General features: G+C 38.9%; 1 protein-coding gene across 1 annotated transcript in view; it reads left to right on the top strand.

The window, feature by feature from the left end:
* The window catches only part of XPO4 (exportin 4), a 51,307-nt gene extending 44,866 nt beyond the window's left edge, over positions 1-6,441 (top strand). The window contains exons 19-22 of the mRNA XM_009999407.1: positions 509-639; positions 1,417-1,534; positions 2,948-3,040; positions 5,767-6,441. Of these exons, the coding sequence (XP_009997709.1) occupies positions 509-639; positions 1,417-1,534; positions 2,948-3,040; positions 5,767-5,964 (540 nt within the window). The 3' untranslated portion in view covers positions 5,965-6,441. The remainder of the gene's footprint in view (positions 1-508; positions 640-1,416; positions 1,535-2,947; positions 3,041-5,766) is intronic.
* The last annotated feature ends 7,723 nt before the right edge of the window (positions 6,442-14,164 follow it).

Here is a 14,164-nt window from a genome sequence, read left to right as displayed (position 1 = left end):
GTATCGTGGCCACCAGCAGGTTGTCAGCAGAACAGTACAAAGGAAACAATGGAGGGCAGCGCTTGGGTTGCACCACATTGACACTTCCCTCTGCATCAGGGGAGCACTTCTGAAGTGTGTCTCAGTTGTCCTTTCTTAATGTGCTTTCTCTTCTGTTAGTGCTTGCTGACCAAGAGAGCTCAGCTATTGGAAGAACCATTTTATAGGAAAAGGATGCACCCCACAAGACTAGACTTGGTCATGTCTGAAGTAAAACTCCATGCATTTGTATAAAACAAATACCAGACTGCCACCATCAGCTCTTTAAGCTCAACCATGTTTTTTTTATTGTACCACAGTGTGTGCTAATAAAGTTGTAGCCATTCTTAATTACTCTGAAGTTTTGTATTAAAATTGTCTTTTCTTCTTTAGTGGAAAGTATCAGTGGTGTCTCTTTGTACACATGGAAATTATGTCAAAACAGCATTGTGGTTGATTCTAAAATTACCATGTTTTTCTTTTTTGACAGTTTCCATCCTTGTGTAATCAATATTACAAATTAATTACTTTCATCTGTGAGATATTCCCTGAGAAAATTCCACAACTTCCTGAGGACCTCTTTAAGAGCCTAATGTACTCACTGGAGTTAGGGATGACATCGTATCCTTTCTAGAGCTTGGGAGTGTTTAAAAATCTGAGTTGCTTTTATAAGGACCTGTTAAAAATCTATTTTTTTTTCTTTGTGTTTTTTTCCTTTTCTATCAACAGCTGCACATATATATACACTTATGTACACACTCTTTTCTCTGGTGATTGAGAATTTCATTGTAGCATCTATTAACATTCTCGTATCAGCTGAATTTCCTCTGACTTGGGTTGCTTGAATGCTGCCCTTAAGTGGCTTAGCATGTAAGTTTTTTCTGGCAGCCATTCCTGCCTCCTCCATTACTTCATTTCAAAGTGTGTAACTTCATAAGCCTTCAGCTGGTATCCCAAAGCCATTCCTGAATTAGTTTCTCAGCTGGTAATACAAAACACTGCTGGTGTTCTACTGGGCTGGCTCCAGAGCATTGCCTGTCAGGGTGCCAATGGGCTCTCCCTCACATAATGGGAGTACCATTTTCACTAATCTGTGGCACGTGTCAGAAACAGATGAGCTTGACCATAAGGGACTCTTTCTGAAAATGTTATGTCAGAGAGGGTTATGTTACTTAGGGCATGTAGCTAATAAAAGAAGGCAACAAAGTTGGAATTCTTTTTCCCCCCTTTTTCTGTGTTGGTGTGGGGTTTTTAAAATTTAATTATTCAATTAACAGCTTTATAGTAAAAAGATATCTTGGAACATATTAACATTTAAAATACTTTCTAGTGACACAACTGGGAAGTTTTACCACAACTTAATTGAAATCTGACTGATTCTTTAACGCCTGTTATCAGAATGAGTTCAGAGGTTTGCCAGCTCTGTCTGGAGGCTGTAACACCATTAGCAGAACAGTGTGCAAAAGCACAGGAAACAGATTCAACCCTTTTCCTAGCAACAAGGCACTTTCTTAAGGTGAGGCATCTGCTTTTCATGTTACTTTGGTTTTTTGCATACAGGTGGCATCAAGAAGCTGAACAGTGATCATATCTGACTTCATTAATCAGGATCACACATATAGTAAGAAACAGCCTGGTAGGTACAAAACTGGCAGGTTAAGAAGAAAAAGAGCATGAAGAACTGGAGACATTGGACTGGAGTGCAATGGAGGAAATTACTGCCAGTCAGCAAAAGACCCTGAGCCTCTCAGAATGCAATTTATATTTGTATGTGCTATTCACACAAGCTCTAGAATGAACATGACTGGCAATTTTAGCAGGTACATTTACTGCAAAAGCTGTGAATAAGAAAGCTTCCAGAATTCTGTGAACTGGAGGCTGGGTAGAGTACTAAAACAAGAGACAGAAAAATGTTGGGAAGTAGAAAGAAAATGCTGTCATTAATTCAATGTATCCAATTAATTACTAGTTCTCTTAATCTGGTTTAATATTTAGCACTTTGCTTTTAGGACCATCCACTCTACTTTATCGAATTTGGGAGTGATCTGTTAGCAAACAGGTTCCTGCCAACTGGGAACAAAGTAATTAGGGAACTTGTGTGCTTGTCTTCTGGTTTTGTTAAGATATCTTTTTCTTAAGACATCCTTTCTTACCAAACTAACATTTGAGCTTCTGGGGATTACTCATTAAAAGGATACATCAGCCAAGCTGAGAGAGTGAGAAACACCTTAAATAATTTTGTCTTTATCTTCCTTACAAGTGAACATAACTTTCTGTCTTTTTTCTAAAACTCCATTTAAAATTACAACACCATTCTTATTAATCTGTTCCCTGTTTGGCTTTCTGTGAGCTATAGGAGTCTCCAAAACTTGAGAAAGTGCCCTGTTTTATTCTGGAAGAGCAAAGGATTTTTCTCTGTCATATCTGCAGCTTTTGGAGAAAAATACCATAGATGCCATTTCTCTCTGAAGAACACATAAATCAACAACAGGTTTCAGTGCTTTGAGATGTGAATTTGTGCTGTTAAGCCAAGACTTGACTTCTAAAAGAACTTGGCTTTCCAATTACTGATACCTCCATTCCTGTTTTATTCTGGAAGAGCAAAGGATTTTTCTCTGTCATATCTGCAGCTTTTGGAGAAAAATACCATAGATGCCATTTCTCTCTGAAGAACACATAAATCAACAACAGGTTTCAGTGCTTTGAGATGTGAATTTGTGCTGTTAAGCCAAGACTTGACTTCTAAAAGAACTTGGCTTTCCAATTACTGATACCTCCATTAAAAAAAAAAAAGCAACAAGAGAAACAACAACCTTGGATGTTTGTAAATACATGTTCCTTATTATTATTAACAGAAGTGAAAACAAAAATGCTGATAAAGTAGAAATTTAAGTTTACACTTCCATAACTTTCTGTTTTGTGTTTTCAGATGGTCTTTGATATGCTGGTACTTCAGAAGCACAATACAGAAATGACGACTGCAGCAGGTGAAGCATTCTACACATTAGTGTGTTTGCATCAGGTATGGCATTTAGAGGCTTACACCCTGAACACCCATCATTTGTTAAAGGAGAGAGGTTAGTTCTGTGTGTTTCACAGAACACAGAATCATAGAATCATTCAGGTTGGAGGAGACCTTCAGAAGGTCTGTAGTCAAACATCTTGCTCAAAGTGGAGTCAACACTGAATTAAAATCAGCTTGCCCAGGACTTTTTCCAACTGTATCTTGAAAACCTCCAAGATTAATATTCCAAAGTCTCTCTGAGTGACATGTTGCATACTTTATATCCTTATAATTCATGTTGCTTTAGTACCTGTCAGCATCTGTCTCGGTGGCCCATCACTGTAGTCATTCAAGTTCATTAATACTCTTCTTGTGTAAAGGAGTCCAAAACTGGACACAGTGTTCCACATCTAACAAGTGCTGTGTAAAGACAAATACTAAATACAGTCAAGTGTGCTGCTAGTGTTTGTTGCTGACAGGGCACACTGCTGACTTGCTTAGCCTGCTCTCCACCAAGACCTTCAGGCCCTTTATGCAGCAGAACTGCTCCCCAGTCTGTCAGTTCCCAGTCTGTTGCAGGGAGTTAGTCTGTTGCAGCTACAGGAATTCGCTTTTGTCCTTGTTGAATTTCATGACATTCCTGTTGGGTCGTTCCTCCAGCCTGACGAGCTGTCTCTGAATGTCAGTCCTGCCCTTGAAAGCACTGGCTGCCCTCCCCAGTCTGGTTCCACCCATAGACTCAAGGAGAGTGCATTTCCTCTCCTCTTCCAGGTCACTGACAGGACAAGGCCCAGATGAGAGCTCTCAGTGCCACTTGTAACCAGCTTCCATATGGAACATGAGCCATTAGCCACAATCTAGAGGCTGATGATGCAGTTGTGTTTTCACCCATGTAGTAGTCCACCCATCTAGACAATAAAACACCAGCTTGATTCCAAGGATGCTGTGCCCAGACTACTAGAGACTTGCTAACATCAGGCATCCTCTGCTTTTCACTCACCCACAGAGGCAGTAATTTAATCACAGAAGACAGGTTGCTAAAGCATGATTTAGCCTTGGTAAATTCACACTGGCTGTTCTCAATCCTTTTCGCTTTCATGTGCCCAGAGATAGCTTCCAGGAGTACTCACTCCATGATTTTCTTAGTCCTTCAAAGAAGACAGATACCTTGTAATGACAAGAGCCAGTTTTCTGAACCTTTGGATGGATTTGTGAGCTTATATGCCTCAAGATTTCTCAAGAGATCCCTGGCTTGATCCTCTTTACTGCTAGTAGTCCCTCTACTCCTTGAACCCTGTCTGTAGTAATAAAGGTCTGGGCATTTCAGGTATATTGTCAGTGAAAACCAAGGCAAATAAAGCACCGAGCCTTATCTTTTGCCTGTTATCACTAAATCACGTGGTGCATTCAGCAGCAGGAACCACATTTTCTCTATTAATGTACTAGTAGAAGCTGCTCTTGCTGTCCTTGATGTCCCTTGCCAAACTCAACTTTAGTTGAACTTTGCTTTTCTGTCATTGTACTTGTCCAGTGTTTCTACTTTCGTCCTTTGTAGGTGTCCCTGCTTCTATCTCCTGCATGTGTCTTCCTTGCGCTTGAGCTCAGTCATTAACTCCCTGATCAGCTAGGTCAGTGTCCTGACATGTTTATATTGTTTTCCTCAGTATCTGGACATGCCATTCTTGTGCTTCAATGAGGTTGTCCTTAAAGACCTTTCAGCTCTTTCATCTCAAGAGCTCTCTCCCACAGGATCCCACCCATCAGACTTCTGATACCTGCTCTTGTGATGTCCAGGGTCTGTACTTGGCTGCTTTCTTTCCTTGCTGTTCTGAGTGTACTGAACTCCAGCACTTTGTGATCCCTGTAGCCAGGGCTGCCATTAATTACAATATCCCTGACCAGCTCTTCCTAGCTTTGAGTAGCAGAAGCTGGCACCCCTGGGTGGCCCATCTGGAATTTGAGCAAATGCCAGGCAGATAATCTCTGATCTGGAAACTTCCTCAAGTTGCCCAAAGAGGACTCAGTCCAGTACTCACCCTGTTTTAGTGATTTGTAACAAGCCCCAACAATTATATCATCTTTACCACCTCTCCTCTGATCATGGCCCATAAGCACTCAACTAGATCATTTCCCAGTCTGTAGAAAAGCATCTTTAATTTGAGCTGCCCTTTCACATAAATTCAATCATAGAATGGCAAACACCAGTCTTCTGTCCTTTTTTTCCCTAAAAGAGCTCTGAAGACCCTCTGTCTACCTATTGGAACACTCCAGTCATGCCACCTGTCCCACCACATCTCAGTGCCTGCAGTGATGTTGTAGCTCTGCATCTGCACATGGAGTTCTAGCTCTTCCTGTCTGTTTCCTGTTTCTTCTGCAAAGATGTTTGAGGTTCACCTCCTTTCAACCTGTTTCATCTTTCCTGATTAGCACTCATAAATGCATTACACTTCCTTGCATTCTTACTATTCTTGGTCTTCTGCCTCCGCACTTGTTACCACTGTCCCCCAACGCATTCTTTAAAGCCTTTCTTGCCAGGCTGGCAAGCCTTTGGCAAAAATGTTCCTACGTCCCTTGGCCGTATGGATCCGGTTGCTTCTGGTGCCCTAGTCAGTGACACTGGGTAACAAGTGGAGAGGTGTTGCTGGTTTAATGTCAAAGCCTTGAGTCTGGATTTAGTCCTGATGAGGAAAGTTATATGTGCCGTATCTTTTTTTAAGCTAATAAGAGTCTTGTTTATTTAACAGGCTGAATATTCAGAGCTAGTTGAAACATTGCTATCAACTCAACAAGACCCAGTAATTTACCAGCGGTTAGCAGATGCCTTCAACAAGCTTACTGCAAGCAGCACTCCTCCTACACTGGACCGTAAGCAGAAGATGGCCTTCTTAAAGAGTTTAGAAGAATTTATGGCAAATGTTGGTGGACTTCTCTGTGTAAAATAAACAACAAAACTCTATGCCTAATTTAGACCCTTTCCGCAAAATGCACTGAGAAATGCTGAATGCTGACTAAATCTTGTACCTGTCTCTGGGTTCTTTGCAGCCATCTCAGATTCTAGGGAGCCTGGAAGTTTGAACATAATACGGTGGAACATGAGAGGTTGACTTTGAATCAGCTTCTGCTGTTACGTGCTAGCTGTAAAATCTGTCATACTTGTGTGTGGGAGAGAATGAACAGAAAATTTGAATTTAAATGTTTTCCGTATATGTGCAAACACATGGGCACAATGAAAAGGAATTGCAGTGCCTTTCCCCCCGCACTGGTTTAAAATGTGAGTGGCCAGATAAACATACACGTTTCTTTTCTACCCAAAATCATGTTAGTGTGTGATGCAGATACATATAAAGCTCTAAACAGTTTAGCTGATTTTAAGCTTTATTTTTCCTCTCTTAAAGTTTGAGTTTGTGTTCCAATGGGGAAGAAAAACCAAATGGTATTTTAACTCGTGTTTAGTTCTGTTTTTCTACATCAACCCGACATTACATGTTTAATGCAATGAAGGTTTTTATGTTACGTTCTGCTGCCTAAAGTTCAGAAAAAAAAAAGGTGTATATTTTTGTTCCCCTCAAATGAACTTTAGGAACTGCAGCCATTTCATTGCCTTAATTTAAAAAGAGAAAAAAAAAAAAAAGCTCATTTACTTCAGATAAGAAATTTAAGGCAAGTTTTGACTCTTCATAATTGGTTTTGGATATTGGCATTAAGCTGCTGTGTACCTGTTGCAACACTTCATTTCTTGAGTTGTCATTTTGGAATGAGTGTCTCATGCAAGGTTCATGTGTAGTTTTACTTTCAGTATCTGTTTTGATTCATCCCCAGGTTGCACGCAGCTGCAATGTATTTCTACACTGAACTGTTTGCTTAAGCAATAACAACTCAAAAGATGTAAATTACTGGCAAACTTTTTTAAGTTGGGGCATTAACTAAAACAACTGTGCTAGAACAGGGGCATGAAACCCTTTTACTCAAGGGCCCTATTTGTTTGACTCAAGTTGAGAAAGGTAATTGGGATATGTAGTGCTGTGGGGGAATTTTGGTTTTGCTGAATCTAGCTCCGCTTCTGCAGGGCCCTCCCAGCTGCTCTGCTCTTGATTGGTTTTTTTATATCAGCACTTTAGCTGTTGCCACAGTAGCATATAGTGCCCTGAGTATAGTGGACCAACAAGGGAGAGCAGCACACGAATACAAAAGCAAGGCCTGCTTTGTCTCCAGTCATGAGCCAGAGAAAACTGAAACAAACACAAATGCTGCACGTCTAGTAAAATTGATTTTTGTAGGGATACATGGAGACAGAAGTAGGCCCTTTTGTTTAGAGACCTCTGCTAGATTATGCTGTTGAATATTTCCCATGTGTTTTTAAAATTTATATAAAATGTACAGTATATACCTATACATGGTTATGTATAGCATCATGTTTGCCACTCTGTGCCATTCTTCAGCTATTCATCTCAGAATTAGTCACAATAGCCAGAATTTTAAAAATCCATAGATCTGTAATACTGTGCTATAAGTGATCTAAGCCTTTTTTATTTTTTAGTTAAATCCATACCTGTCTCAAGCATGGATCCACAAGGCAAAAAATGCCATCTCTTCATTGTACTTTTCTTTTCTAATTTATGTGAAAACTAGGCTAGGGCAGATTTACACATTAAAAAGTGACCATAAAACTTAGAAAATGTACCTTCCCAGCCAATGTTTTATTTCTAAGATAATTTGTGTAGTATTTTAGAACAGGGGTATTACTCTCTTTTTTTCCTTGAAACTCTAAAGCTTTTCTTTAAAAGATTTCTTGGCTGTGTACTTGCACAAAAGATAATGATCCTGGCAGATCCTTCTGTTTTTAAACTGTTCTGATGCCTGTTTGTTTTGTTGTTTTTTTTTAATTTGAGTTGCTATGTTTTTGAAACTGCTTCTGGAGTTTTTTTTAGTTTGTACATTGGATAGGGCAGCAGTTCTGAAACCTCTTTTTTTCAGCTGAGGAGCATTAAAGCCTGGGAACCTAAGTGGCAGTAAGATGCCTGTGATGTTTGTCACGATGTGCTCGATGTCAAATATCTAGGTCAAAGTCTTCAAAGAGATCATAGCAAATACCTTCAATATTATTTTTTTTATCTGATGGAGTAACTTACATACTCAGTTACAATTTCTTTTATAACAACCCTGAAGCTCGCTCACTATTTAAAAATATTTATCAAGTTTAAAATTTTGAAATTCTCCTGCATACTGTGATTGGTGAATGGGAGCACAAACTGAGATAGTACTCAGGAGAAAGTAATGTGCATGCTCTGTGCTTTTCTTACCAGGCACATAGTGTTTTAACAAGTAGAGACACTTGGCACTTCTAAAGTATGAACCCTGATTTTCAAAGGCTGTTTTTTGAAGGTTGCTTAAAACTTTCCTTTGCCCTTCGTTTAAAATTAATATTGTATGTTAAAGGAAAACTGTCCTAGTAAGGCTTTTTTTGTAATCTTTCTGTTTGATGTTAGGCTAGACAAAATTCTTCCTTTCTTGTTTCTTATTTTACCTCCCATTCTTGTATATTCAACAGGGATCTTTCCGTACTGTTTTGTTTCTTTTAGAGCAAATGCTAAGATGTCTCCCTTTAGTGACATTCCTTGAAGTCACTGCAAAAGATTCTGGGGATAAGGTTTTTATTAATTCATACTTCTGCTGGCTGGGTGGCTGCTTCTGCCTGAACTATTAGGCTTCTATACCCCTTCCAAAAAATAAAACAAAAAGTCCTTCAGTAAACTTCTATGCATCCAGTTGCAAATCTCGATGCAAAAGTTTGTTCAAGTCCATCAGAGAGACTTGCCCCATTTTTAGGGAACACGGAAAGTTGGCTCCATGTAAGTGTTCTGAAATTTTCATAGCATCACTGCATTAATTTTCCATTTGCTGTGCAAAGTGAATAATTATTCTAAAACTGCACCTGTTTTTTGAAGGGAAAAAAGGCGACTCAAACTGAATTATAAATGTTGCATGATAGAATCGTAACAAATACATCTGTCCAGACTCTTTTTTCTAAAACAGATTATTGCTCCAGTGTTTTCATTCTGAAACTATGGATCAAGTAGCTTCTTTCCCGTTTTGCCAGCTTCATTCCCATTGTGATAGCTAGTTCTAATGCTGGCATAATAATTTTCTCATTTTCAATTCTTAATTTTCCATGTTGGCAAGCATGGCCATCTTCTTGGGTCATAAAATTCAAGACCATCTTAAAACCACAGATACACGTGGGGGAAGTGGACTACTACTGCATGAAGTTTCCACTTGCATGTGCATTTATGCCTTAATTATCTTCACTGAATTACTGCCAGAATCTGCTACTTATTGCCCAGAGGTTTGTGTTTCGCTCTTTAGTGATGAAGGGCTCTCTGTTTTCCTCAGGAACAAGAAAGTTATTTTCTCAGTGTGTCCAAATCCTACTAGTTGAAAGAGAGGGGTCTGAACCAGAGTCATGTCTGATAGCCCACAGCACTCATTTCAGCCCCATTATGTCTATAGCCGTGTAGTTTTGGAAAATAAGCTTGCTCAGAGCAGTCAGTTGTCCATTTAAAACCTAATTCTTTAAAAGGTAAAGCAAATTCTAATTTGTGATCTGTAAAACTGTTCCAAAATACAAGTTGCAGCATTTCTCTTGTAAAACACTTCAGGTAAATTCAGTTTTGGTTAAGTAATTACATAAGAGGGAGTGGTTTTTATTGAAGTAGCTTGATGAATATAAGCGCAGGAGTAGGAGCCAGGCTCCTCTAATTTTGTATCAGTTTTTTTCACTGGATCCTCTGGCCATTGGCAAATCACTAGAACTATGTTGTTTTTTAAATAGTGATAATACCTACCTACCTCACAGGGATGTTGTGAGGAATAGCTTATGCCTATAAAATGCATTGAGGATCTGAGACGCTATGTAAATATTAAATATTTTCATTTTAGTTTTGTGAGGTGTAAGATATACTGTAATGAAAACAGAAGATTTTCATTATTATAAAGCCCAGTAGAGGCAGCAGTGGTGCAGTATCCCCCAAGACTGGTTTGCTGCAGTACAGTAATGTTTGCTGTAAATTGTAGGTACTTCAATTACAGCCAGTTGAAGTTGTGGCTGCTTAAATAAGGTAAGATTCCCCACCAGTGTGCCTCGGTTCTGGACTAAATAGTAAGAGGACAGTTTGCAGCTGTTCAGGCTTTGGTGCCTCTACTTCTGACAAGTGCCACTTGTGGTGGTAGGGGTTTTGGTTTGGTTTGGTTTTAGGTTTTTTTACACTTTTCTGCAAGGAACAAACACCACTCATTTCTCTCTTGCCTGTTCCTGTCACTCAGTATAACCAAAGCCTAATGATACCAATTAAAATTTAAAGAGCCAGCCCTGTCCCAGCCTCCCCCCCTCCCCAAAGTAATTTGTTTTAAATGTGAGTGGATGGTGCCCACTTTGCAGTAAATGGCAGCAATCTTTCCTGCACTAATCATGGAGCAAATAATGAAGAGCCTTAAGCTCTCAGCTGTCCTACAAACCCCTTTTTTCAGTGTGAGATTTCCTGGGGCCCTGGCATCTGAGCAGTAAGATATCCCTGGCTTTCCCTTCTCCTCACTGAGTTTAGGTAGATTTTGCTTTTCCATTTCTTGCCTTTCCCTATCCTTTTCCTGGCCTTTTAAGGCATTCTTACAAAGGACTTGGAAGACCCTTCCCACCTGAAGGGAAAGATAACTACCCATGTGATTTTCCAGTCTATTGGAGCTTGATACTTGAAATGGATAAACCCTTCCTAGTAGCATTCCCCAGCACATTTCAGTCTCCCATGGAACCATTCTAGAGTTTATAATTAGGGAAAAAATATTATCCTCTTTTATTTGTTCCCTTTGTGCAAAATAACCTCCCTGCAGTGAACATGCAGTTTTAAGGCAATAAATGCTAGTACTGCTGTTGGTCAAGTGTGTAAATATTTTAAATGTATCATTCAGTACCATGTTGAGTTTATAATTAAAAACGTAGGGATTGAAGTGCAAGTTGATTTCAAATATTGAGTTACTTGTACAGTTGAAGATACGAAGTTGCATAGAAATATTTCACAATTTGTTGCAATAAGACTTGGGGAATGGCTGTGTAATCAAGCCTTATCACAGCTGACTTTTCAGTTTTTAAATGACCACTTTCTGTATTTTTAAGATCCATAAGCAGCAGGAGGATAACATTGTTTTCCACTAAAGACTTTTTTTATTTTGTTTTGGCCATGTGTGACTTGTGTGTATTCTTGTTTAATCTAGAATCTCACCTGTGTTCAATCCCTGAAATAGCATGTTATGCCTCCTTATGGTAGAGACAAAATTAGGAGCATTATGAAACCTCAGGCTCCATGTTGTGCTCTTTGGCTGCTGTGAATGCACAGGGTTTCAGTGAAAGCTCATAGGTAACTTTTCTTACATCAGCACTTAGAGCGTGGGTTTGTCCATCAACAGAAAAAAGATGTGATTATGTGTGTAACAGGAGTATCTCACATTGGACTACAACTGCCAGAAGTGGCTGTGAATATATAATTAAACAAATATTTTTCCCCCATCTTCCAGAAAAAAAAGTTTAATGGGGACTTTTCCAGTCACTATCATTGGTGATATTTGTCTACCCACAAGGAACACTGATTTCTGGGTCTTGAATTTTTTTTTGTGTGTAGATTTACTCTAAACCATTTCTGATTATATTTGGCATGGAAATGTTCTCCAAGCTCATAGTCTGTTCCCACCATGTAAGGGAGATCCAACAGTATGTTCAAGTATACCAGAGAAGTTCAGTTAAAAGGTAGCAGAGCAGTTCCTAATGTGTTCTAATACAATTACATTTGGATAAACTACAGCTATTTTCTGTTGTTCCCCTCTTGCTTCATGCACTCACATCTTTAAAAAAAAAAAAAAGCAAACAAAAACCATAAAGAACAAGCTGAAAGTAAAACTACGTGACAACTCTAGTGGTGACAGCTTGCTATATATCTTAGCTATATGTATTACTGGAATTTTACTGGTTTCAGAAGTAATGCAATTACATATTTATATTGGCCTGGTGTAGTTCAGCAAGCATTTTGGTGAGGGACAAACATTTAAGGTAATTTTGAGGAAATCTGTGAAAGCAGCTGATAAGATTACACAGCAGCAGCATATCCAAGAGCCTTTACTGTAGAAAATGGAAATACTCTGCTTTACTTTAAATATGAGCTCTGGAATAAACTTGAATGATTTGGGTACAAAGCCTTTATTCACACTTGTTTGTGTAACTGTATGCAAAACCCATCCATTTTGCCTTTATGAAACTTACTTGCTTCAGTCACAAGTGGTGGCATTGGATTTTTTTCCTTCACTTATTTGCTATGTATTATAAGCAGAAAGGTAGGAAAGCTCAACCTTCCGAGTGGAATTTGTCAGGTCAACCAAGGAGGAGGTTGTACACGAACTGCAAGAGGGGAGGAGGAGAAGAAAGTAAAAAATGATGCAGAGAAAATAAATAAATCAAGCTAAAGTGTAAGAAGAAAAAAAAATCCATAATACAAGTGTTATCCCATAACTTTGTAACCTGTATCATCCTAACCAGGATTAGTAAAAGCCCGCCATTTCATCCACACATTTCTGGGGGAAAAGAGTGCTATTCTGGAATTGTATGAAATGCGTTACCATTGGTGTGAGTTTTGTTAATTAAATAATAAAATCTTTATTTTGGGAAACATTCCAGACAAATCTCCGTCTCCAAAGAGAACAATAAGGTTATCAACTTTGACTGATATATAACTCATAAGTAGTTTTTCTCCTGTCTATATTTTAATCTCCTGGAACAACTGTTTCCACCTTAACGCCCATGAGATATTACCAGATCTTATTTTCCTGACCCTGTGTCGCCCTTGCAAGTTGGAGTAAGGCAGAGCTTTGGCTGTGATGCACTTCCCTTTTCCTTCCCCTCTGTTTCTGGGCTGCTGTTCATGGTTGTGAAGGCATGAGTGTTTGATTTGCTTTAACTTATTGCTTTGGACAATGGAGTTTGAGTTTGTGGCATATTCCGACCATTTCTAGTCTCTTTGTTCGGTGTTCACTGAATGAAAGTCATCACTAGACTGCACCAAAAGTATCGATTTGAAAGTCTCATTCATAACTTGGTTTAATACATTGTCAGGACATTGGCTTTAACTGTAGAAATGCACCAATACTTTTAGTGATCTTTTGTTTATTCAAATGATTGTTGTAACTCAGAAAAAAAACCCCAAAGCCAAAACCCCACCACCACACTGTGGAGTCTTTAGGAAGATCCCTGATGTCCTCACACAAGATCAACCCTACTTCGGGGAAGGCTTACATTCTTCTGCCACTTTAAGGAAGGACTGTTCTTCTGAAGTACTTTTTGCCTGCTTTTAGGCTGTTAATGCACTTTCATGATTTCTTAACAAACTACTGTTAAAAATGTACTGTAACCTGGATTTTGATAAGCGCACATGTATTTAAACAATTCACTCAGCCTCAGGAAAGCTCGAAAATGGGATACCTGTTTTGTATCTTGGTTACAATGTTTGTTACCTACATCCCTTAAGATGGCCAGACAGTGTCTAGATCATGTGAGAGAAACTATTTAAGATACCAGTAAAATCTGTCAAAGGGGGACAATGTAATTTTACTCTAGGGACTGAGAAAACAGTGTCCTCTTATTTTTCTTAGAGGTATAGTCAGTCTGAATTGGAGTTTCAAAAGCAAAATACAATTACAAGCCCCATTTACTGTTCAGGAACAAAAAATGTTTTCTTTCTTAACACTAGCTTATTTCTATTTTCTTCCTTCTCCTTTGTGTGTGTGTGAAATAAGTGCAGAGGTATGTGTAGGAAAAACTGTAAAATCTGCTGCTGTACATAATGTTTGCTACTTGACTGCATTTTCTGTTCCACTTTAATTTTACTTGTTTTGCTAAATATATTTTATATATTTTCCTTCCTGCTTCTTGTGATGGCAGAGTGATTACATCTTGGGGGGGCATAAAGGAAAACAAAAAGCAACAGCCAAGAAGGCTCTCGCTGGAAAGTTCCATCGAGTTTGTATGTTACCATGGATTTTGGGGCATTTTTTGAGACAACAGAATAAATCGGGTAATAAGGCATCATACTACCAGTGGGGATATTGGAA

Source organism: Chaetura pelagica, unplaced genomic scaffold (assembly GCF_000747805.2).
Source record: "Chaetura pelagica isolate M959 unplaced genomic scaffold, ChaPel_1.0 scaffold85, whole genome shotgun sequence".
In the NCBI taxonomy this organism is placed as follows: Eukaryota; Metazoa; Chordata; class Aves; order Apodiformes; family Apodidae; genus Chaetura; species Chaetura pelagica.
The sequence above is the reverse complement of the archived record's forward strand: the minus strand, read 5'-3'. Positions and strand labels throughout refer to the sequence as shown.